Here is a 24,614-nt window from a genome sequence, read left to right on the forward strand (position 1 = left end):
ACATTGATTGTCCAATCGAAATTAAGAACACATCTGGGCACCCAATCGTTGTAAAGGTGGGTGGAGCTATCCGTATCGGCGGGATAAGCAAGTTACAGCTTGTACAGTTAGCCAGTTAGCCACACTATGCGCTCGAGCTTCGCTTGCAGAGTTTTGATACCGAATTTGATAGTTTGTTAGTTTATTTATCTACTAAACGACTGATTACAAACCCGATTTTTTTGTCGTATTAGACATGGTTGACATAATTGGTGTCGTGTTTAAGCGGTTTGCTTCAGCGCTGCATGTTTCCAGTGATATGAAGCTCTCCTGTGAATCGGAATGCAGCGCTTTGGTGGTTGGTGATGAAAAAGTCACCAGGTCGCTGTTGTTTTTGTCAGCGGTGACTGCAGCCTCAGAAATGGAAATGAAAGTGCTGTTTTTCACGCAAACTCAAATTCAGAGTCTTCCTGTAATTCTTCAGACGTGTCCTGGCTCCCCTCCTCTAAAAACGGAAAGTCTTAAGGTGGTACAGTCTAAAATCTGTCAATATCTGAAAAACAACAACATAGTATTCATTCATTCATTCATTTTTACTAATCAAATCATCGTTGTGGGGATCGCTGTGGGTCAGAGTAACACTTTGTGCCTGGATAGGGCCGCACACATGTACACTAAGAGAAATCAGTGTTCTGTCTACATTCTGCATGTTCTTGGGCGGTGAAAGAAAACTGGATGATACCCAGGCAAACAGGGAGAAGATGCCAAATTTCATGTTGCTGTGCTGCCCTAATTTTGGTATCACAGTTATGTCAGGTTATGGTGTATTATAGTTAGTGGTGTACCATACAACAGTGTGCTTTTACAGCCTGTGCCTATTTTAAAACATCCATGCAAGCATTTGTGTTACTAGAACATCACTTTGTAGTTTAAATGCTAGATACCAACTACTGGTGACCACAGATTTAACTACAAGGTTCTTTTCTTGTTTTTGCTTTGTTTTTTAAAGAAAATCAAGTTTGTGTATCCCAGGACCTTGGAGGAGCTGCTGGAGGATGTGGCATCCCTTCACGAGTTAGTTAATGATCCTGCACCACTTCCAAGCCTGATTATTGTAGATGGTTTGGAGAAGTATGTGAGTGTTCAGGACAGACTCAAGCAGGATGCTCGAAGCATGGCAGCTCACACAGTAGCCCTTCTGCACGATACAGCTACTTTTCTCACCCAGAACCTGAACACCAGAGCAGAGGAAAACCAGTTGCCATGCAGGATCATGGTCTCTTATCAGCCTGAGAGGAAAGGACAAGGAGAGAGCGATGGGTTAGTCCCAGATCCTCCACTTTCAGTACTGGAACGGTACTTGCAGGTGAAGTGCACATTTGAGAAGGTGACAAGTACTGTAGAACAGCAAAACAAGTGGTTGCTGCATCTCTCTGGTCCAAGACTGCAAGTAAATGGGGTTGAGAATGTAGAAAAGGATCTGGAATTGCGGTGGCACATGGCACAGCAGCCTAATGGGGCACTGGAGTTCTGGCCTGAGACTGCACCCAAAGCAGAGACCTCACAAGAACAAAACACTATGGAAGTAAAAAAAAAAAAAAGGAACCACATTGACTGAAGAGTGTTGAAACTTTGCAGCATTTATAATCACTTTAATTAATTTGTTCATGTATTGTTAGTTACCCCTTCATCCGGATCAGTGTTGCTGTGGGTTCAGAGCCTATTCAGAAACAGTGGATTCAAAACCACTAAATAACCTGGTAAGAATTGTATGTAAACACATTTACTGGTTTATTGTATCTTTGTAATTATAAGATTTAAAGGTGCACTGGTCAGTACTTTATTGATCTTACTATTGCAAATGAAGGGTAAAGATACGATAACAACTGTTTAAACAAAAAATATTTTGCTGTAGTTAATCCAATAACCACTTAAGCCAAGATTTCACCATATGGACCTTTTAAAGAATAATAACATTTAAGAAATACTTCGGAAATGTTTATACAAACAACATAAACCTGTGGTAATTTATTTAACATGAAAACATGGTAATTGTTACAAAAAAAATACAATCTTTTGCACAATACATATACGAGTTTAAAAAGAATTCAGGCAGCTGAACAATTCAAATGGATTTGTCACACAAAACCCCAAACCTAAAGTTTCATTATTAAAATAATTATTTATACTTTATTAGACTGTTTTTAAAGAACAGGTGATTGTTTACTACAGCGTTATATATGCAGTGAGTTTTTCTTAATTTTATTTAGTCATATTTACTAGAGTATGGACTTTTTTTCTAAAACTAAAATGTTAAAATGCAGATGATAATGACATTTACTATTAATGCACTATATGTTTTTTCATTTATTATGCTATGTGCCACCTGAACAACTACGTAAAATGTAACATGTCACTAGTACAGTGGGAGAAAGATTCTGTGGGTTCACATTGTTTTAATGATTAATTTAACATTTCTGTGCTGGAATTAAACATGCAAAAGTAATTAAGCAAAATAAAAACAAGGAAATGCTTAGTATGTTACAAAATATATATTTATGTGTATTATATTTAGTCTACAAAAGACTTGGAAATAGTGTTAAACAGATTTGCACAGTTTGGCCGCACTGGTAAACAGTTTAACAATTCTTTTTTTAATGTACAGTGAAGTCTAGTTTAATAAAACCAGCACTATGTTTTAAACATGATGCAAATAGCTTGACAATAAAATGCATTCAACACGTACATCATTATATACCCTTGCTTTTAGTAATCAACAAGAAAACATACTGCATGTAATCTAAGGCTATATTGCTGTATTAAAAACTCAGAACCAGTAAAAATGTATTTACACGTTTTACATCAAGTAAACCCTTTTACTATTTACATAAATGTTTGCATGTAAAAAAAAAAATTATGTGATGTGCTGTACCAAAATATACAATAATCTTCAGAGTTATTACTTACAAAAATATAGTACCTACAAAATAATAGCTTATTTTATCCTGCCGGCCTTGAGTGAGATTCTTAGGCTAGGCACAAACTTGAGTATGTACCAATGGCAACATAAGGTGTGTTGTCCGTACCTAATGTGCGTTCTGTACCTAATGGATATTTTGAATATCAATAGTCATTAAGCCATAAGTACAATCAGTCCCAAAGCTGTTTACACTTTTAGTTCACAGTTGTCCACAGTTGCAAAGTGAATGTAGACCTTATGAAGTTTCATGAGTGCTTATACTGCCAAACCCACTCTGGTGAAATCTTCATTCAACTGCTTTGCCAAAACAGACATATGAGCAAAGAAGAAGACTCAGCTGCTACAGTGCCCCTGGCTGCAATGTTCAGAATGCAGCTTGCATTTGCATTATGTATTGCATCCTGACACAGTTTGGAACACAAAATGCATAAAATGAATCTTGTATTATTTGCATTAAGTATGTTCCTTGTCCTTCATTTATCAAGTGTAAGGCTGCATTGAAAAGGGCATTTTGGCATTATATGCATCGCTGGGTGGTCATAAAGGATGCATTTCCTCACACGACTTTTCTCTCTCTTGGCATGGGCATTTGGCGTTCCTAGTGATCCTTCTTACCACTGATTTGTGTGATGTCATTTTGATGTTCCACACATTTATTGGCCCATCACCCAGAATGTACGCATTGACCAAAGAGCGGTCGTCTGTGTCCGAGAATGTCATTTTTGTACTCATTGGCATAGATTGTGCCATTCCCTATGTCTGATATTCTGCTGGCACTCATTGGGCTGTAGTCCATGGAAACTCCTGAGTCTGCAACAGCCATGTATGTATATCCTGGTTCTTTTGGCGGAAACATGTGGTTTGGATATTCAAAGCTTGACTGTGATGAAAGTCTTCCAGACCTGGAACTTTGCTGGAGGGAGCCAATATCGGAATGCGAAGCTGCTGACAAAGAGGTCCCTTTGCTGTCGAAGAGGACCTGCAGGGGTAACGTTTCCTCCAGGCTGCCCTCCCTTTGCACTTCTTCCCGGGCATTTTGAGAGTTTTGATTGAGGGTGACGTAAGTGTCTTGAGACTCAAGAAGCGACAACTTAGAAAGGACCTCCGGATGCTCTTGAAAGGCCCTTAACTGCTCCTTCAACCAGTGGGTATGGGAAGGTTCTTGCCATTGTCCAATAAAAACTGCATCCACGCCCCTATTTTCTATCTGATCTTTCACCTCTTCCATGACCTGTGGATCCTCCGTAAGGAAAGTAGTTGTCCTTGGGGTTGCTGGTAGCCTTAGGTGTGATGTGTGACTTGAAATCCGTGGCATCACACTGACTTCAGACAGCACCTCCAGAGGGGAAGGAAGCTCCTCGGTGTACATGTGAACTGGCCACCTGCTGCCATTACTCTGGCCCAACCACTCCTGGGGTAAAGAAAAATTAGAATAGTTTTTTTTGTTTGTTTTTTTAGCTCATTTGCACTTTAAAGCATTACCAACTACCACTCAGCTTTCTGGGTCTTCCCAGTTATGCGTGTACCTGGAAATCTCCTTTGTAGATGGTGAACAGGCCTGGAAACTTGTGCTCAGGTGAAGGAATGTCAGGCCACAACTTCATTAAAATGAATCTGTAATTTATACAGTCTATTAGACACTTGTTTTATACTGTATCTTAAACAGATTACACATGTAGCATGAGATACTGTATTAAACTGACTTGTGGTGGGACCAAAGCACAGCTAGTGACAGCAGGATGAAGATCAGAGAGATGGTGAGAACCAGAACAACAATCAGGGGGTCCATGTCTGTTAGAGACACAAGAATATAAAAAAGGTCACCAATATGCCAAACTACACTGGGTCCAGAATAATATAAAGCAACACTGCAAAGCCTATTCGCCCAACTATGCTTGTTGGACTATCATCACAAAAGTTAAAAGCATGCAAGTAATGTTACATAATTGGTTTTACACAACTGTTATCACTGACATGAACACCTGAACTCAGTAATTAGAAAGGGTGACTTGTCAGTGGGTCTACCTAATACAATCTGGTTCATTTTTTATTAGCCGAAGCTCTGCGATTGACTGGCACCCTGTCCAGGGTATTCCTGCTTTGCATTGACTCTGACCAGGATAAAGCAGTTGATGAAAATGTAATGAAAAAAATATATCTTTACCACTTGGGGATGTAGTCCCAAACTCTGGCTCAGTCCAAGTGCTCCAATAACCATTATATGTGATGCCGTCAGGTTTGACACGGACAAACACTTTATATTTGCTGCTGGATTGAAGGCCACGCAGGGTGAGCTTCGTGCTGGCCTTTACTATTTCCTAAAATCCAGAAAACAAAATGTATAATCAATAGTATGCACATTACTGATCCACACAATATATATTCAATTACTGTTTATGTTTATACTATTTTAGTATTTTAAACTAAAAGAAATAATTAATAATGGCTTTTAAATGTGGTATGTTCAAAATGTGAGCACTTTCTGTATACCTTTCTCATGGGACTCCCCTTTGTCACATATCTGGTCTCATACATCATACTGTCATCAATATACTTGACAGCAGGAGGCCACCAGCTCACATTCAGTTCCCCTTGCTTTCCTGTGCTCACCACAGTAAGGTTAGTAGGGGGATCCAGAAAAACTAAGGAAGAGAGAGAGAACATACATTACTATATATATGTCGAATAAACCAGACTAAGTAATGTAAGAGAAGAATTCTAATGAAGATGATCAAAGGCGATTGGTGGCGCAACAGTAAATGACTGTTGTTCTAGTGGACAGAATGTCATGCTTATTCTCTGTAGACTTACGGACTTGGTCGATTAAAAGAGTGCGGTTGTATAGTTTCCTTTCACCCTGGAACACACACAGGTGGAGTGGTTCAAAGAACTGAATTTGGGGAATTCTGCAGAGGAACAGTCTCTTACCACCAGCCCCCTGCATAGGCAATTCAGACACAGCACACACGCTGCTGTTTTCATTCCTGAAAAAAGAGAAGGACTAATTAGAACGATTCATGTTCTCAATCACCATCAACTGAAGAGTATAAATTTATGTTTGTCAGTTGACAAAGTGACACATTTTTAAACAGTTACTCACTGGTATTGGTAAATGTAGGTGAACGTGTATTGATCAAGCAAGTTATTGCTTCCCATCTCTTCCTCCCAGAAACAGGTCAAGTCTCTCATCCGCTCAGAAAAGCATTTAATATTCTCTGGCTCATCCCATAACAACTGAGCAACTATTGGACAATGAGATTGCATATGCATTAATGTTTAGCTTAAACAGAAGAAATGAAATTATTATTTGTGCAAAAAAAAGTTGACTAGCTTACGCTCTGTGTATCAAATGCCTATGTGCTTATTGAATAAAAATATTTTATTAGGACCTCAAAACAATTGTCTAGCATTCTCTATCTTCTTTTTAAAAAATAAATAAATAACAAAATAATTACACTCATTAAGGAGATGATTAAGGCTTGGGATGAACTCCACTTTAGACCAGAATTTTCTTTAGACAAATGTGAGGATATCTCTCCAGTAGCTTAAGCTAGGCCAACTTTGGGACATGCAGCAGGCCAATGATCTCAAGCACACAAGCAAGACATTTAAATGGCGAAAGGAGTAAAAATGGAAAGATATTGAAAATTGCCAAGTCATAGTCCAGATTACAACCAAACTGAGATGCTGTAATGGGGTTTAAAGAAAGTAGTGCCTAAACAAATGCCATCAAGCACCAATGAATAAAAGCAATGTTGGGCCAAAATTTCTAAACTTATAGGAGATTACGTTACTGAATTATAGGGTGTGCTTATTTATTGTTGTCAAACATAATCCGTAACAACAACCATGATTGGCTATGTCTGAGGGGAGGGATGGCCGGAGCCTCACGGTGGATTGGAACGCGTCCAGGATACTCCTGCCTTGCGTCCAGCTATCTCTGGTGAAACTAGCCCTGGCGACCCTGACCAGGATGAAGTGGCTGACTGAAATGAAATGAAACTGTCCAACTTGTAACTCTAATAAATGTAACAAGAAATTAAACCAGTTATCTTCTGTTAAAAATACACAAACAAATTAAGAAACATTTTGTGTTGTATATACAGGCTGGCATGGGACATAGAGTGAGGCTCCGGCCATCCCTCCCCTCAGAGGGGAGATTTTATAAGTGAAAATATTTTGTTGATTTTTATAAGTGAAAATATTTTGTTGATTTTTATAAGTGAAAATATTTTGTTGATTTTTATAAGTGAAAATATTTTCCAAAGTAAATGAACAATTTTTTTCTGAATGTGTTATATTGGAAAACATTTTGTGTCATACTTAATAAATTATAAAATAAAATAAAATAATAAAAAAATACAAAGAAATAATACATACATCAGTATTAAAAAGTACTATATACATGAAAATATGGCATTTTTAAAAGCACAGACTCGTGGGGGTATCCAGATGCCACTTAAAGAACCACAGGTGTAGCAATTAAAGAAGGTGTAGCAATCAGTCTTAAAGAAACAGCTGCATCAACAACAACAACAATAATAATAATAATAATAACAATAATGTCCAGGTGTTTAAGGCTGTGGAAGTTACATGTGTACATCTTTGTCAGTATGTCAGTGACAGGTCAGTGGAACCACGCGGACGTTACTGAATGACTGACCGAAGTTAAAATGAAGCTAACTCCTCTTACCTTTACTTTCAAAAGTTTGTCCAGCGTTTGCGAATAAAGCCAAGCAAAGAGCGCACAATGCCAATACGTTTATCCAGTCATTGGTCATTTTTTGGTCTTTTGGTGGAACAAAAGTCCAGTTGTTTTCTGTTCCTCAGCATAATTAGGCACGTTTCTCCTCGCGTAACGTCGCGCGCAGCTTGTCATTCAGATAACGCGCGTGCAGAACAAGATAACGCCAAATCGCGCGCGGCTCAACTGTTTACTACAGTACAGGGGGCGGAGCTTCCAGTCTCACTATACTACTCAAGCTCAATGTGGGAGGAGCTTCAACTAACACACGCCCTATATGGCCAAAATAGAGCAGAATAGTATGCCTTTATTTGCCATATATACTGTACATATACAGTTGTACAGTACAACGACATTCTTTCTACGCATATCCCAGCTTGTTTGGAGGCTGGGGTCAGAGCGCAGGGTCAGCCACTGTACGGCGCCCCTGGAGCAGACAGGGTTAAGGGCCTTGCTCAAGGGCCCAACAGTAAGTGCATAGCAGAGCTCTCAACCTTTTAATTAATAGACCAAAGCTCTTCTCACTAGGCTACCACTGTCTCTATAATCCCTATAATCCCTAATAATGTGAACACCAGAGGTTGTTAAACAACCAGTTCCAAAACCATGAAAATTAATATAAGATTTTAAAGTGTATCTGCGAAAATATGAACCCATTAAGTCAAAAGTGATTTTTTGAGGTCAGGCAATCCCATTAAACGAGAAAGTCTGGTTTACAATAGACTTATAAAATTTATTTTATCAGTAATCAATAATGTGCCCTGGGTTGAGGCCAGAGCAATGTGTGGGTCACTGCAATTCTTAGACATTATCCAACAAAACAAAAATGCCTAGTGCAAATTGTTTGGTCAAAAATTATTTTTGATCCCCAAAATGTATGACTTGTTTTGTGACGAAAAAACATTTTCGAAACACCGTGTACTTGTGAGCTACTGTGTACTTGTTTTTCTTAAACTCTGTACAAACTGAGTCTCAGACTGTCAGAAATGAGAAAGGTACAGAGTAAAATGGACTGCTAGTACAGTAACCAACTGGTCTCCTTCTTATCAGGATTCATCACGCGGGCTTGTTTTGAGCGTAGAGTGTTATCAGTGTGTTCTGCAGCCTTCCAAATGTACAGATAAAGTGACATGTAGCCAGCACATCCCACCCCAACACTAGTAGAGCCCAGTTTATTGTTCAAATTCTCACTACAGCTCCTTTTTGTACAATTACAGAAATCTGTAACATGCAAATGGTATATTCTAGTGGTCATAATGATTGCTCCCCTTACACTTTTGTCAAAACCCCTACATTTTTTTTCTAAAATAAGTTATAGATTAATTATACATTAATATTTAATTTAATGTTTAATCAGACAGTACGCTTTTGGTTTATGCCTTTACAAATTATTTTAAAAAGAAAATGTTTATGCTGATACAAATAGTTTTAAATAAGGAAAAGATCCAGTTACAAAATATTGTGAATATATGATATTTATGTAATGTTTTGCAACATATTTTGTTTTGATATTGGATGTAATATCTCAGTCAAGAGATTTCTTTAGCTCTGGACTGCACCAAATTTCTCATTTTTCATGGATGCCCTTTGCCAACTGTGACCAAATGTGTTTGTTTGGATGATCAAGATGCCATAAAACACTGCTTTGGAAAAGCTGTTACTCTCCAAAGCCAAGAAAGATTTACATTGTTTACATAGAGTTCAGTGTATACATTTAACAGGAAAGACAAATCAAAAGCATTACTCTTGTTTGACAATTAATCTTCAGCCAAAATGTCATAATTATGCCAGGCCAGGGTGGAAGGATTACACATATGTAAATACTTTATGGCCAAAAGTATGCTGACACTTGACCAGATGCTTGTTTGACATCTCATTCCAAAAATTGCAATTGCCCTGCAACCCCCCCACAGTTCCTCACACCTATCAAAAAAGTTGGAGATTTAATAGCAACTTTAAATTGCCCCCAAGTGTGTGTAACTATTTATGAATAAATAAACATATGCTCCTAAGAGGAAAAGACATGCTAATCTATTTCCGTGTCCTGCCTTGAAAACGATAAATGTTATGGTCTGAGCTAATATCCACATTCATAATGCATGAATAGTAAATGTGTGCACACAACAATGCAGGACTTTTTCTTGCTTTTCTGAATGTCAGGAAATTGTGGGTTACTGGTGGCTACCAAAAAAATGTGTTGCAGGAAGCCTAATTTCGAGTGCATGACTTAAAGTTAGATAAAATACAGCACAGATCATAAATCAGATATTACAAGATGCCCTCCTCACCCCATTGCTACTGACTGCAGATAATATCTGAGCATTATGTCAAATAACTGCTTTAAAAGCTTCTATAAATTATAAGCTTTAAAACTTCATCAAACATATTTTAAATATAACAGTGAGAACTTATATTTATCTTAAAATTTACACCCAGTGTTTTATGTCTTTGTTTTATATAGTATTTAGTTACTAGTCACTTAAAAGAGTTGCAAGACAACCTAAAAACAGCAAGAACAACTTTGACACAATTAAATATAAGCAATGAACTGCGCCACACTAATCTCTGTTCCTACAGCCCATTCAAAACTCATCTCTTAAAAAATAAACAGAGAGAACAACCATCAGGCCAAATTAAATCCTTGTGACCATTATTTAACAACTCATGTTTGGGCAAAGGAGGGCTCTGTGTATGATTCCAGGAACACAATACCCACAGTAAAGTAAAGCAATGGAGAAAATGTAATCTTGCTTGCAAAGAAAATAATTGTTGTTACAACAAACCCAAAATTAAGCTAAAATAATGTAATACTGGTATCCATCAGCTGTGATGTGTTATATAAACACCACCCATAGATGTGTTGCAACCATGATGAAATTAAGGAGCCATCACAAAAACTGAGTGTCATTTCAAGTAAGAGGGGGTTGAATATTTCCGACTGCAACTGCATAAAATATAAATAATTTACCTAATTTGTCATCTATGTGCTGTAATCTGATTTAGAGGCTTCCAGTTTCTTGATAATTAGGCCAGGTGCTAGTAAACAGTGGTGGTTACCTCAAACAGTAAGCTAGATATCAACTTTACAGCCTAATAAATGGTAGTTTAATTATTCTGTATATAAGCATAAAAAAATTAAACTAACAAAATATTACTAAATAATTAAATCTAAAAGCAGATATAACATGTCAAAGAAAACACACCTCCAGCCTTAGTATTTGTTTAGAAAATGTAAAACTGAATGCTAAAATCAGGTACGTTTTTTGTAAAATTGTAATAATTCACCAAGCCACTAAAAGTTAAATAAAAAGCTTTATTTTGTAAACAGTCCATACATTCAGTTCTTTACTTCTTTCAACATTGCCGGCCCAAAACAGAACAGAGCAGATATACAAAATCCACTGAGTAAAATAGAGTGTGTATTAATGCTTGTGTGTATTAATCGCTAGCGCTGCTCCAGCTGCTAGTCAGGTGTGCTAATAATGTCCGTCCAGTAGAACAAAAGCCTTCAATACTGCACAGATGATTAAATACAGTAGCAGACACTGAATAAACCCAGTTAGCAAACAGAGCTACAGAAAACAAATAGCTAGTGTTAATAAAAAGTGGACCAGGTTTCGTACTCTTTATAAGGGAACGACAATTGCTTTATCCATGATACTTTTTCAGCAGGCTGGCATTAAATTAAAACAAGACAAAAGAAAAAAAGACCAGAGTGTATCTACTCAGAGGTGCCAACAGATAACAACGGCAGTTTACTGTATGTGTGGTAAATTACGAAAAAGAAAAGCAAGGGGTGGAGATTAAACAATGTGCCATAGAAGGTACTTTAGTTTATGTGTTATCATACTGACCAGGTTGCACCAGGATGTTGAAACAGTAGGCATTCTCAAAAGCTTAATACTTGACATCCATATACCCAATACCACGAAAACCCAAACTGTCACCTGTTCTGTTAAGAGGGAATTTGTCTAGATGGTCAAATGTAATCCAAGAACAACCATAAAACAAGGCTGCCATAAATTAGAAGCTGCTTGAATATGAATGACATTGTTTACAGTCACACAAACTGGCCAAGAATCTAGCAGTTGATTAAGGCTGTTGTGCCATAAAGAAGACCTTGCTCCTGCTTTTTCTGTCCATCTGATCCTCAACAAATCTTATTGACATTGGACGGTGTCACTCAAACCAGCTCTCTAAGTTTCAGCAGGTGAGTTTGAGTGCCCAACAACATACCTGACACTCGTTTGTGAGTTTGCCTAGCCATATATTTATTTAAACAAAATAAGAAAATAATTTGATAGATAGGGGAGTATTAATTGGTCAACTGGAACTCCAATCTAAACACAAGAAAAAACAGTGGTCCTATTATACAGAGATTATGGCTTTGAGTACCCTTTTGACACAGTTGTGCTGCAGACTAGGATATTTAGGATTTGGATCTTCAATTAAAGGTCCATTTTCAATTGTACAGAGTTTATAAAGAAGTGACCAGGTTTGTAACTGTTGTGTGATTGGAAGGACTCAGCTAATGATTGGGAATTGGCAATGGTTATACAGGTAGATGTGCATAGGTTTACTTCCGGTATTCTGTTTTTTCCCCATCTCCTAAAAACTTGCTAGTCGGTTACTGTAAACTTACCACTTGGAATAAATTACCACTTCATATAAATACGGGAATAAGCTATGCTTATGTGTGACATACTGGCACACTGACCAGAATAAAGTGGATACTGAAAATAAATGTGAAGAATTTGACAAAAGCATAAAGAAACATATATATGTAAGAAATGACTTGTCTGTGCTCATATAAAATGGGCTAGTAACTGCACCCATTACAAACACAAACAACATTAATTGGCAGGACACATCTAGTGTAGCCTAAAATTCTACCAAACTGGGGCCCCCGATTTAGAAAAGTGGTGGCTGTGGGTAACATGGCTGTAAGGGAATGCATGGGTGTGGTTGGACAGCTGTTTATCTGTTCGCTGATAGTACAAAGACCCTTACCAGCTGTTTAGTGGTTTAAGTTTGTAACACATGAGGTATGATGATCTGCAACAGTTAATGAGGACTGTAAGATTATTATGGCACTCACAACTCGACTGGCCAAATAAATAATGTTTGCCAAACACTTAAAAGTACACCAGTTTGTACCATTTTGGCAGAGACTGGCACACGATTTACTTTAAGTCTAAGAAATGTGAAAAAGTGCAGAAGATAAATCAGACCTCAGACTTTCTCCAGAGCAACAAGTCTAAGTCTTGCCATATTGCTCCAAGATAGGTGTACATACAGCAGTAGGGTAGTAGTATGCAGTATGGAGAGCAGAACAGAAGTAAAAAGGTGTGGTGTTGGTGTTTTAGCAGGCACAGCCTCTATGCTCATCTGCTGGAGAGTCCAGTACGTTGGGATCTTTATGGCTGTTAAGTGGACCGTCTCCCTCCATAGTTTCATTCATTTTCTCACAGATTATATCCACCAGCCGCTCAAACACCTGCTTCACGTTGATGTTGTCTTTGGCACTGGCCTCAAAGAACTGAAATCCTGAAAAAAAGAAAAACCAAAATCAGAATGTTCAGAAATAAAGGGCTGTCACCATAAATAGTGTGCAATTAACTTTAATAGGCTTCTGGTCAGAAGTGACCAAAAATAGAGCTGCAGTCTAATATTAGCTCATTACTGCCAAGTCTCAAGAGATGGGGTATCACTTTGAGGCTGCCGTACTACCTACAAAGGTAGTTACAAAGCACAGGGACATTAAGTATGTCCAAATTGGGACAAAGCAAAAAGGGGAGGAAAAATAATATGTGAAACAACAGGGAATAATTAGCCATTCTCTATACTATGGATAGTCAGTAACACAACAGATTTATTTGTATGTTACCAGTTAACCTCTTTATACTCTTTGTTTAGGGTCTGAAACATCAGAACTAATGCTTTGAGCAGAATTTTGAACATGTGCACAGTCATTTGTGTATAAAAGAGGGTGTGCTCTGTTTGCTGTTTGTGTTGGGTGTGTGTGTGTGTGTATTCTTACCTAGTTCATCAGCTAATCTCTGGCTGTCCTCTGTTGGAATGAGTCGGTCGTCCTCCAGATCACATTTATTACCCACCAGAATCACCTGTGCATTGTCCCATGAGTACGTCTTAATCTGAGTAGCCCTTAAAATATCACACAGAGGAAGGAGCAGAGCTTCTTAGTTTTATTTATTCCACTTTTGATTTATGGCACACACACCTAGATTGTACATAGTGTGAACATGGTTAAAGAGCTACTTACCAGTCCTGAACAGCACTGAAGGAGTCCTGGTTGGTAATGTCAAACATAAGCAGGAAGCCCATGGCTCCTCGGTAATAAGCTGTAGTAATGGTTCGATAGCGCTCTTGTCCCGCAGTGTCCTAACAGCAATAAATATAAGGCCAGGGTTAAGTATAAAATACAGTGCAATGCAACAGCCATGTAACTAACACTAATCCTATTTTAAAATAGATCGGCCAGTAGGCAAAATGCAACTAAAACAGAAAGCAGTGATCTGTAAACTGTGTTTTACAGGTATTTACTTCAAAAAGCAAAAACAGATATATTAGCAGATCAAATAGGTGAAAAACATATGTCTTATTCACATTTGCAAGGAATATCATACTTCTACCATGTACAGTCCATAACATTATTAAAATCCAAATACATTCAAGTGTATGAAGGGCACTGGCAAAAGCAATATTGAATGCCTGTGAACTTCGATCCTGACAAGTGGTCTGAAAGATTTTGTGTTCTCCATGCAAAAGAGGTAAAGGACCATTTAGGTTTCATCCAATGCAATGATAATGGGTTGTGTTGGTGCCAAAGGCATAAGTAATTTGTAATTACTTAGTAATAATCTGTGAGGAAACAATCAATGCTGAGAAAGGTTACACACGCATCTCAGAGCAACATATGTTGCCATCTTTGGTGGTAAACATGGTCCTGCCCTGATTTTAGCAACATTTTGCAGCCATCAAATATAGGATGAGATTATATATACAAAACCATGAATGTTGATTAGCAGAAACATCATGACTCTGTACTGTTTGTAATTGACTACAGGCCAAAAAGGATTTGGAATTCATTGCTGTTTTTATGTACATTTCGTGAAGCAAAAAAACAACACTTTTTTAACTCAATTTTTCCAAAATATGAGACTATATTTATTAATTTCTTATTTCCCAGTGGGTTAAGGACACTTAAGGACGTGCTTTGTTCTTGATAACTTTATTCAGTATTTGAAATGTATGTGAAAACGTGCTGCTGCCGAGTGTTTTTCGTTTGAGCTTAAGTCATACAGGGTCGATACTATTAATAACCAGCAGAGGGCAGTATTTTACATCAATCTGGTAGTGGTCGCGATCAGTCTTATTGTTGAAATATGTACTGTAGATAGTAAAATACTTCCACCTCCATGCCTCCATGGTCCAATAAACTATAAAAACCAAGAGTTTATACAAAGTTTATACACAAAACTGATTAAATCGTCTAACCACTCTTTAACCTCCTCATCTCTCAAACTGAACATCAGACCTCTGTGCCAGTACAGACAAAATGATAATCTGACAGACTCCTCACTGACCCAGGACCCCAGGGGTGTACACACAAACTATTTGTTTAAATCTCAAGCTGAATCTCTAAATGTATACCAAGTATTCTATTCTATACAAAACTGAAAGTAAAGTGGGCCATGATTTAATTTATATGGCTATAAATTAACTTTTTTATCCAAAAGTTAAAATGTATCCAGTTAGTAGTTTCCTATTTCTTAAAGAATCACTTTGGAAGTAAAGTTTTTGGTTGTGGAAAAGATGTTACAGTAAAAGTGTTGCATAAGGTGGTCAAAACAATACCACAGGAAACATGCACCATAATCAAAGCTAAAGATGATTCAACAAAATATTACTGTAATAAAAAGGGAAACGTCTTGGCCAGATAGTGTATAAAAATATATATATTTACACTACAGAGAAAAATTAGCCCAAATCCAATACATTTCCCTCACATGTGACACATATTTGCTATTTTATTTTAATAACAGAGTAAACAGCAACTAATAATCGAACATGACCACTAGCACAGCTATGCCACCTTTGTCCCACACAAAGAAGTTGTTTACATCTATGACATTTAGCAGATGCTTTTATCCAAAGTAACTTAAATTTGTGACTGAAAACAATCCAAGAATCCCGAAGGTTGAGGGCTTTGCTCAGGGGCTCACCAGAGGCGACCTGGCAGTGGTTTGAAACAGTGACCTTGCGATTATTAATCCAGGTACCTTAACTGGTGAGCTACTATCGCCATAAACACGGTTTAAAACCACCAAATCTTAAACCAAATTTAAGATAAATAAAGTATGAACAAGGTTAAATGTATAATAATAATAAATCAACTACAGAAAACTGGTCGGTCCTCTTATCTGCATAAGTAAGAGGGATGGGAGAGGTTTCCCAGGCAACAGTGTCACTCAGCATTTTCCATTGAAGCCATGTGAATGTGTGTGTTTTAATTAATGATAAACAGCAGTGAAATTAGCTAAACATAAAGCTAAAAGAAAATATGCATGCAGGTTTTCATTGACATTAGTAAATTTGGAATTCTTTAACGCTAGGACACTTAAATGTTCAATGCAAATAAAAACGAGCAGCAGCGACTTGTAAATCAAAGCTGACCTGTATTTAAACCTTACCAGAACAAAGACAAGATATTCACTGTTTTACATAACCACTTTTTGTAAATACTGTATACGCTCATCCAGAAGCTGCTGCCAGCAACAAACTTTTAATCATTTGTTCAGTGTAGAAATGTTTGGAATTATAAACAGTCATGTTGAAAAAATAAAAGAGCCTTCCCACAAATGAAGACAAACAAGTCCTGATCTAAACACTGTTAAACACATAATTATAATAATTAAAACGTTGCTGGCAAGCCTGGCCTTTTCATTCAACGTTAGTATCAAACGTCATACATGCTTCTTTGACTACAAAAACAAAAATGTCCAGAGACACGCGCAAACTTTCCAGAAGAGTAAAAGCTATTAGGCTAAGAGAGGTTTAACTCAGAAAATAATGGTTTTGGATTGACATGTCAAACAAGCTCATGGTCAGGTGTCCAGATACTTTTGACCACACCGTGGCCATGTTTCCTAAGTGTAAACTTTTGCCAATCATAAATAATATATGTGTAGAAGTGTGCTTTTACATTATCCGTTCACCACAGAACAGATGGAATCTATAAACAATGAATGAGAAAACAAAAGAAAAGCACACCGGCGTCCCTCCAGATGAGGGAGCGTGATAACAGAAAAGTCAATGGTGACTATGGCCTTTAGAAACGTGTCATATCCTGTTTACACTGGTGCGACACTGTGGTGTGTAACCTGCTGCACACAGTACATGTGAAGATGAAATTATCGCACATATTTAATCCTGTAGTAAAAGAAATCTTTTCTGTTTTGTGTTTTTGGGACAAAATAACACAAAACATAATAGTTTAATACATAATAAAAAAACTGGTCCTGGATGGCTGGTTCTGAAACATTTAAAAAAAAAATACATTTAGTTTATCAAGTAGAACATATGTATAAATAAAAGGTATTTTAAGTATATACAGTGAAACAATTGAGAAAATATGACATTTTGGCTAAATACTAACATCACAATTCAAGTTATTACAGGATGAGGAGACCCTCAAACTAGCAAGCTGCTTAATTAGCAGTTAGTTAGCCTGTGTGCTAGCTGCCTGTAAGCTATATGCTAAAGCCACCTAAACATTAGATGTTGTAGTGTTAATTCTAAATCCCACTAATTTCTACCAGCAATCAACTTAAGCTAGTTTATAACAAACAGTTAGTTGTGAAAAAAGCTTTATTATTATACTAAAGACTTATTTTTAAGATTTAAAAAAGAACATTTTAAAATCAGTGATACAACATGAGTTATGTTAGTAAATACTTGCTGGGAGTGTAATGAATTACATCAATACTTCATGACTTCCAAATTACTATGTACTGGTCAGTGAAGCATGGTGAAAGCCGATCTGTCCCTGGTTGAAAGGCTGTGCTTATAACAATAAATAAAATACCTTCACCAGCAAAGCTTCTTAGCTTAATAGAGAAAAGTACAAATACGTTGCTTTGCCAGAAAACACTTCGTGCAGCCATAGTGTTGGCTTTCAGGTGGAAAAAGCACAGGATAACATCAGACTTTCTCAGCATTGGAAAGATGCCACTGAACACATTAAGACGAACCATTTACTTCATCTGCCTGCTGTGAATGTTAGATTATTTGGTGCCAGGTACATGAGGAAACGCATCCTCAGAGAAGCATCTGCTTAATGTCAAGAGACATCCAGTGGCATTATGCATGCAGTTTTTTTTAACAATCAATAATTCTTAACTTCATGCTTATACTATATATAATATTGTAGATAGAGAGAAATCAGTTCAATGACTTGACTCTTCATTAATGAATTGATTCTTCAGAGTTGATTCTCTATTGCCCAATACCTGCAATCCAAGAGTGGATCTGTTTTGTTCCTGAACTATTTCCAACTATCCAAAAGGCTAAAACATAATTTGTAGGCATAGGGGTATACATTATTATTCATTGCACTGTTGCTGGGCAGCACGGTGGCACAGCTGGTAGAGTGGGTGCTGGACAACAACATGGGTCCAAATTGTAATATTTTCAGAAAACCCCTAACTTTCAAACAATCTTTTTTTTTTTATTCATTCGGTCCTCATTCAGATATTCTGAAGTTCAAATGAGAAAAGCTGCTTTTTAACTTAACTCCCTTTAACTAAAACATTTAAATTAATGTATGTACAACGACACAGACCTGTTTTGCATACCAAATATCAATGTGTTTATATAGCAGAGATCTCTAAAATGCCAAGAATGCATTTTCATACATCTCCCTTAAGGGTGTATGTAGAATTCTGACTTTGACACTGTAGATAATGTAAAGACACAACTGTACCATATCTGTATAAAGAACCGCACAAGCTTACCCATATCTGCAGCTTGATCCGCTTGTTGTTCCGATAGACCGTTTTGACCTTGAAGTCAATGCCAACGGTGCTGATGAAGGCCGACGTGAAGGAGTCGTCTGCGTAGCGGAACAAGAAGCTGGTTTTGCCCACACTGCTGTTGCCAATAATCAGAAGCTTGAACATGTAATCAAAGTTCTGATCTGCTGCGTCCTTCTGAACGTGCTGCTGCTGCCGCGAGTCATTCGCCGACGCCATCTAGAGGACAGGTGATGTTAAACAAACCATGACTACATTTCATTTTAATGGCAAAATGGAATCAAATTTGTTACGTTCTGACTAAATTAAAAGCACAAAGTTTACTGAGAATTTCTGTCCACAGTCCATTTCGAACCACATTACCTAACAAAGTCATATAAATCTGGTTATATTACCATTTCATCATAACCCCCTGAGTCGATCATCTCCAACTCCCAACTAAGCACTGAGCTCGAAATAAAAAAATAGAAGCCCACTCACTGTACCCTCCTCCTCTTCTATCGCCCCGCCTCATCATTTAGTGCCATACGGTCTTCCAGTGGCCTCTGGTGATGTGTGTCACCATGACAACGGGCCCCGAACAAAACACGAACAGCCATTAGAGAGAGCAAACCAAGCGCTCCGGGCACGACTCCTCTCCAGAGGTGCAGATATTATTACATAACAATGAACTGGGCAAGCTGCCACTGTTCTATGGGAGGAAGAGCTCTGTCCGAGCACACGCTTGTGTGCATGTGTGTTTAGTGGGGGGTCAGGCAAGGTAGGTGCAATAAGCATCTACATTCTCAGCAGTGGAGTGCAAATAAGTATCTACACACATTACATAATACCTCCTTAATTACAGAACCTCTAGAGCCCTGTTTTTGAACTGGGATCTACAAGACCCCTAAAGAGTATATAATGGTAATATACCTTATTAAGGCTACAATATTGAAGCAAATGCAGTATATGGCCAAAAGTATGTGGACACTTCACCATCATTTGTTGGACATCCCAATTCAAAACCATGAGCATTCATAGCAAGTTGGGCCCCTACTGTGAGACTTCTGAGAATATAAATGTATGAGTATCAAGGTACCCCTGTATTTCAAGATGGTTTTGGACCACTTTTATATTTTTGGCAGCACTACAGGGGTGGTTTGTGTTATGTAACAACAGTTTTCCAAAGTACTACCAAGCCCATGTAAAAAAAAAAAACTACAGAGATTATATAATTTGTAATGAAAACATTGTACAGAGTTTCAGATAAGTAGCTCTGTTGCTCTAAAACATGTCACATGCATTAAAGAATGGTGTTAAGACATAGCCACTTCCTTATGTGCTGTCTGTTTGACAGTTAAACTTCACACTGTGTGATGAGAGACATTTACACATGGGTTATATTGCAGGAGGTGTCGCAACTTTTAAGCAAGAGGACTGTGGTGTATCAGAGGTATGAAACACACCAAAAAGAAGGTCCTCTCTAATAACAAGAGCGATCATTTTTAACCATTGGTCTGACTGTTGTTATACTGTATTTTTATGACTTTGTTTAAATCCACACTGTACAACACATTTGCATATACAAACAGAAGTATGTATTTATAGTACTATATAGTACTATGTATAAACAAAAGATAATCTTTTTCAACCATTCTAGTCATTCCCAGTTCCCCATTAAACTTCCATTGCTGTGTCCACCTCCTCCAATCTGGCCACCTCAGACACGCATGCAAGATGCTAACAGCTTCTTATCACCTGTCTGCGGCGGGTTCCCACACAGAGCTATACCATGTATGGAGTGTCATGCTAGGCTCAATCTGCCCCAATCCCACCAGCCCCCACTTATCGTGTAGATCGCATATGGCAGCAACAGCGAGAAGTAACCTTATCCAACCTTTCCTCCCTCAGACATAGCCAACTGTGTCTGCTGGATGTCCAGACAGGTCGGAAGCTTAAACACTCCACAGTGGTGTACTAGCATGTTAACCCTACCCAATAACCACATTTTTAACATAACCTAAAATAATAATAAAACTATTGAGACTGATGTTATTTTTACGATAAGTGAAAAACACAAATACTACATTTATGACTTATCCTTATGACTACTATTTATTCTTAACCCGGCTCAAAATCACTATGTATATACTACTCAGTCCAGATTTACAGTATCTTATCAGAGGTACCTTCATTACATCTCACAATGGCCAGTTCATTTTAAAACAAAAGCCAAGAAACTGCGGTCGTGAAGGCAGTTGCAGCATCTAGGCTTTAGATGACTACATACACTTATATGGAACCTGTATTTTCTATCAGTCTTTGGGAATTGAAAAATATCTGCAACTGTACATTTTTGTAAGTAAATGATTGGAATACAAATGACTTACAATTGCTGAATATCTGCTGGATAAAGGACACATATAGCAACTTGTTATTAATTTGGTGGCCTTCTAATATGTAGTGATTATAATTGCAGAAAATTTCAGCCTCCAAAAGGTCAAGTCACATGTCCTAAGCACAAATCACAGTACGTACTACGGCAAACAAAACCCCAAAAACAAGAGTTATCATTCCACCCAATAAAGAAGACTTTCAGCAATGAGTATGAATAATGAATGATTTTCTGTCGCTGCTTTAATTCCCCATATGGTGCAATTTAAAGCCCTGGCAGATGTCTGGCCACTTTGAAACCATAAACTAGGCAGCTAAAAAGGGGTCGAATGCAGGTCATCATGTAGGGTTACTTTTATTGACGTGCTCTACTAGCTGACCAATAGATAGTGGTGTATGCTATCTCTGAGTGATAGTTATCTCTATCTGTTGTGGGATGGAGAAAACAAATTTTCCTAACAAACAATGAGGTGATTGTACTTGGTATACAACCCTCATTTCCAGGAAAAGTTGGAACAGTTTGTAAAATACAGTAAAAACAAGAATCTATAATTTGTTAATTTTATTAAATCTTTATTTACCTGACAAATATTTCAAATTCTTTAAAACCAGCTTAATTCTATTTTTGAATACAAACAAGTTTAGAATTCGCTGCCTGCACCTCACTCAAAACAAATTGGGAGAGAGGCATGTTTACCACTTTGCTACATCATCTTTCATATTAATTACACTTTGTGGAAGTGGATTTTTTTGCCAACACAAGACTTCAGCTGCTCATGGTTGCTGCTTTTGAGTCATTTTCAATAGGAGACAGATCTAGACTGCAGGCAGGCCAGTAATTCACACACACTCTGTGTCTACATAACCCTGCTGTTGTAGCATAGAATAAGGCCTGGCATTGTTTTGATGAAATGACCATAGACTTCCTAGGAAAAAACATTGCACTGATAGCAGCAGATGTCTCTCAAAAATCCCAAAATACATCTCTGCATCAATAAAACTGTCACACATTCGAAAGTCACCCATTCCCAACCTACTGGAACTGATGTACCCACATCCGGTGGCAGATGTTGGCTTTTGCACCTTTCACTGATAACAGTCTGGGTGGTCCTTTTTGTGTGTCACAAAGCACTTGATGTACACTGTACATGAAAACAAGCTAAAACATGGACTAATCTGACCTTAGCACACGTTTCCACTGTCTTTCAGCCATTTGAGATCAGTTTAGGCACAGCGGACTTGGTGGTGGTTGTGCATAGATGTGATTTATGGCATTTGCCATAAATGCAACCTATTTTCTTACTTCTTCATAGTGTCATGCTATGCTCAATCTGCCCCAATCCCACCCCACCCCTCAGTTCATTGACTACATTGTGTATGGCAGCAACAGCGAGAAGAAACCCCATCCAACCCTTCCTCCCTAAAACACGGCCAACTACGTCTGCTGGATTATTCCAAAAAACCTGAATGCTTTTGAGCAACTAGGGAGTCTTGGGATGTTCATTAAAAATTAAAGTTCTTAAAACCTAAAGTTCTTGTCTGGATAAAACTCTTTGTGAGTAGGTTGCAACCCATTTTCGCACCTCTTTTTGGGGCTGTACATATAAATCCCAGATCAGCAGTTTCCAACTGACTCGAACCAGCCTATCTGGCACCAACAACCATGTCACAATCAGAATCACTAAATTCACATTAACCCTATCGTGAAGTTTAATGTGAACAGAAAGCTCTTGATCCTCCTGATGACACAAATTAAATGTACCTAATAAAGTTGCCAGTGAGAGTAAACTTATGTCCTCAGGTGTATATAGGTTAGTTTTCCTGGTGACTGTTGTGCTGTTGCACAGGTTAATAATGTCCAAGGTAGATGCAGAGCAAACACACTGGTATATTAAAGTTTGTTTACTCTGTACAACATAAAAGCCATTTAATCAGGCAGTAAACGTACATGTTTATTTTATTAATCATTTCATCCCTTGACATTTTAGTGGTTTGCAAGCAAACTGCAACAGGCTGAAGTTTCCATCTCATTTCAAACTCCTCACCTGGTTATACCAAGGTGCCTCAAAACGGGCAGGTTCTATATAACTAGTCTATTATAATTGAGGCTAGGTGTTACCAGTAGACCGGAGTACACACCTTGAACACACACCTAAACACTCCCCGTTGTGAACATCCTACAGAAAACGCTAGAAAGCAACATGAACCAGAACACTAACATTTCACTCAGTAAGCATTTCGAAATTGTTTTGAACTTTAACCATCAAATAAATAAACGGTGGAAACAAAGAAGCAAGTTCAGCAGTACTGTACTTACCTTTCCAACCTGACAAACACAAACTCCTTGTTGTCGGTGGCGGCGGAGCTACCAGATGTTCACAGGTTCAGTATTACAGGAGTAAGATGGATTACTGAGGAGTAAAGTCACTTTTGTGCTGTAATGAAGCTCCCGGATCTGTATCGTGTGGACAGCAGCACTACACAATCCTGCCCGACCCTCCCAATGTACACTACTAGTGCGTGGGATCTGTCCCAAACCACACCCTGCACTTCTTACCACTAGCACACTAGCAAGACACTATTAACGACACTATTAACATTAAAGTAACAGCCGACTACAACTACAGTAGTAAGTCTATTCTGATCAGTAGGGTTTGCTCAAAACTGGGGAAACAAATTTAACACAGCACACAAAACAGAAAGTTATACTAACTTTATCCGTAAAATACTTTTATTTATTTATAAATGTAATCATTTAGTCCCAAAACAAAAACATCTTTAAAATATGAAAAAAGCGAATTGAAATCCCACGTTTCTTAGTACAGGTACAATTCTGAATTAATTCATTTTACAACTGTTGTGTGTTGTATGATTACTAGAGACAGGTACTGTGTCCTGAAAATGAATGGAATCTGTTTGTCAAGGCTGTAATCATAATTTATATTGTGATATAATTTCAGATATGCACAAAACAATAAACAAAGACACAGACTCCATTCATCACCAACTCATACAAACATATATGTTAGATAAAGAATAGCTTTAAAAATCAGATTTTTAAAAATGAAATATAAAATAAAGCTAATGATACAATTCATTACAAAATAATGTCGTTCTGGAACACTGCACTGTTTAAGCTTAGGTTTACTGGTTAAAGTGACCTAAAATGCAGTAAAAACAAAATGGGACTTCATTCCAATTCTTTCCGTTCTTTCTTGTAATTTGACCCTGATTTTGCTTTTGTTTTGTCTTCATGTTCCCAAATGAAAGCAAGTACAGATAACTAACTACAAAAGTATTAATGCACTTGCTGATTTGACTAATGTACAACACTTTGCTCGTTAATTAAGAAAAAATAGAAAACTACCTATGATTCATGGCAGATTAAGCTTCTGGGGCAAGATTTCCTGGAATGAAACACATTACATTCCTTCCCAAAAGAGCTTATCTTAGACACTTCCTGGTGTTTTAATAAGAAACAAGA

General features: G+C 37.6%; 3 protein-coding genes across 4 annotated transcripts; 1 reads left to right on the forward strand and 2 right to left on the reverse strand.

Moving 5' to 3' along the window:
• The first annotated feature begins 117 nt into the window (after positions 1-117).
• Positions 118-1,805, forward strand: swsap1 (SWIM-type zinc finger 7 associated protein 1). The gene is made up of 2 exons (XM_063018980.1): positions 118-505; positions 989-1,805. The coding sequence occupies exons 1-2, from the start codon at positions 236-238 to the stop codon at positions 1,595-1,597; spliced, it is 879 nt and encodes a 292-aa protein (XP_062875050.1). The 5' UTR covers positions 118-235; the 3' UTR covers positions 1,598-1,805.
• Positions 1,769-7,834, reverse strand: epor (erythropoietin receptor). The gene is made up of 8 exons (XM_063018979.1): positions 7,653-7,834; positions 6,060-6,201; positions 5,771-5,943; positions 5,450-5,601; positions 5,124-5,277; positions 4,663-4,750; positions 4,486-4,573; positions 1,769-4,370 (listed from the first exon to the last, which is right to left on the reverse strand). Exons 1-8 carry the CDS (start codon positions 7,738-7,740, stop codon positions 3,624-3,626), a joined length of 1,632 nt encoding a protein of 543 aa, XP_062875049.1. The 5' UTR covers positions 7,741-7,834; the 3' UTR covers positions 1,769-3,623.
• Positions 7,835-11,002: 3,168 nt separating this feature from the next.
• Positions 11,003-23,564, reverse strand: rab3db (RAB3D, member RAS oncogene family, b). Of its 2 annotated transcripts, none has more exons than XM_063018424.1 (5): positions 23,448-23,564; positions 18,740-18,976; positions 13,987-14,105; positions 13,744-13,868; positions 11,003-13,250 (listed from the first exon to the last, which is right to left on the reverse strand). In XM_063018424.1, the coding sequence occupies exons 2-5, from the start codon at positions 18,974-18,976 to the stop codon at positions 13,066-13,068; spliced, it is 666 nt and encodes a 221-aa protein (XP_062874494.1). In that variant the 5' UTR covers positions 23,448-23,564; the 3' UTR covers positions 11,003-13,065. The 2 variants fall into 2 exon arrangements, with proteins under 2 accessions (XP_062874494.1, XP_062874493.1); XM_063018423.1 differs by lacking the exon at positions 23,448-23,564 and adding an exon at positions 19,153-19,291.
• Positions 23,565-24,614: the final 1,050 nt, after the last annotated feature.

The sequence above is a fragment of the Trichomycterus rosablanca genome, chromosome 22 (assembly GCF_030014385.1).
Source record: "Trichomycterus rosablanca isolate fTriRos1 chromosome 22, fTriRos1.hap1, whole genome shotgun sequence".
Lineage (NCBI taxonomy): Eukaryota > Metazoa > Chordata > Actinopteri > Siluriformes > Trichomycteridae > Trichomycterus > Trichomycterus rosablanca.

Coding starts and splice junctions, on each gene's coding strand:
- rab3db (XM_063018423.1), bottom strand. CDS start 19,182: ATGATCGACTCAGGGGGTTATGATGAAATG. Junction 13,869..13,986: donor TTCAGTGCTGTTCAGGACTG/GTAAGTAGCTCT, acceptor TGATATTTTAAG/GGCTACTCAGATTAAGACGT. Junction 13,251..13,743: donor GAGATTAGCTGATGAACTAG/GTAAGAATACAC, acceptor TCTTTTTTTCAG/GATTTCAGTTCTTTGAGGCC.
- epor (XM_063018979.1), bottom strand. CDS start 7,740: ATGACCAATGACTGGATAAACGTATTGGCATTGTGCGCTCTTTGCTTG. Junction 4,751..5,123: donor TGGGACTACATCCCCAAGTG/GTAAAGATATAT, acceptor TGTCTCTAACAG/ACATGGACCCCCTGATTGTT. Junction 4,371..4,485: donor TCTACAAAGGAGATTTCCAG/GTACACGCATAA, acceptor TCTTTACCCCAG/GAGTGGTTGGGCCAGAGTAA.
- swsap1 (XM_063018980.1), top strand. CDS start 236: ATGGTTGACATAATTGGTGTCGTGTTTAAGCGGTTTGCTTCAGCGCTG. Junction 506..988: donor TAAAAACGGAAAGTCTTAAG/GTGGTACAGTCT, acceptor TGTTTTTTAAAG/AAAATCAAGTTTGTGTATCC.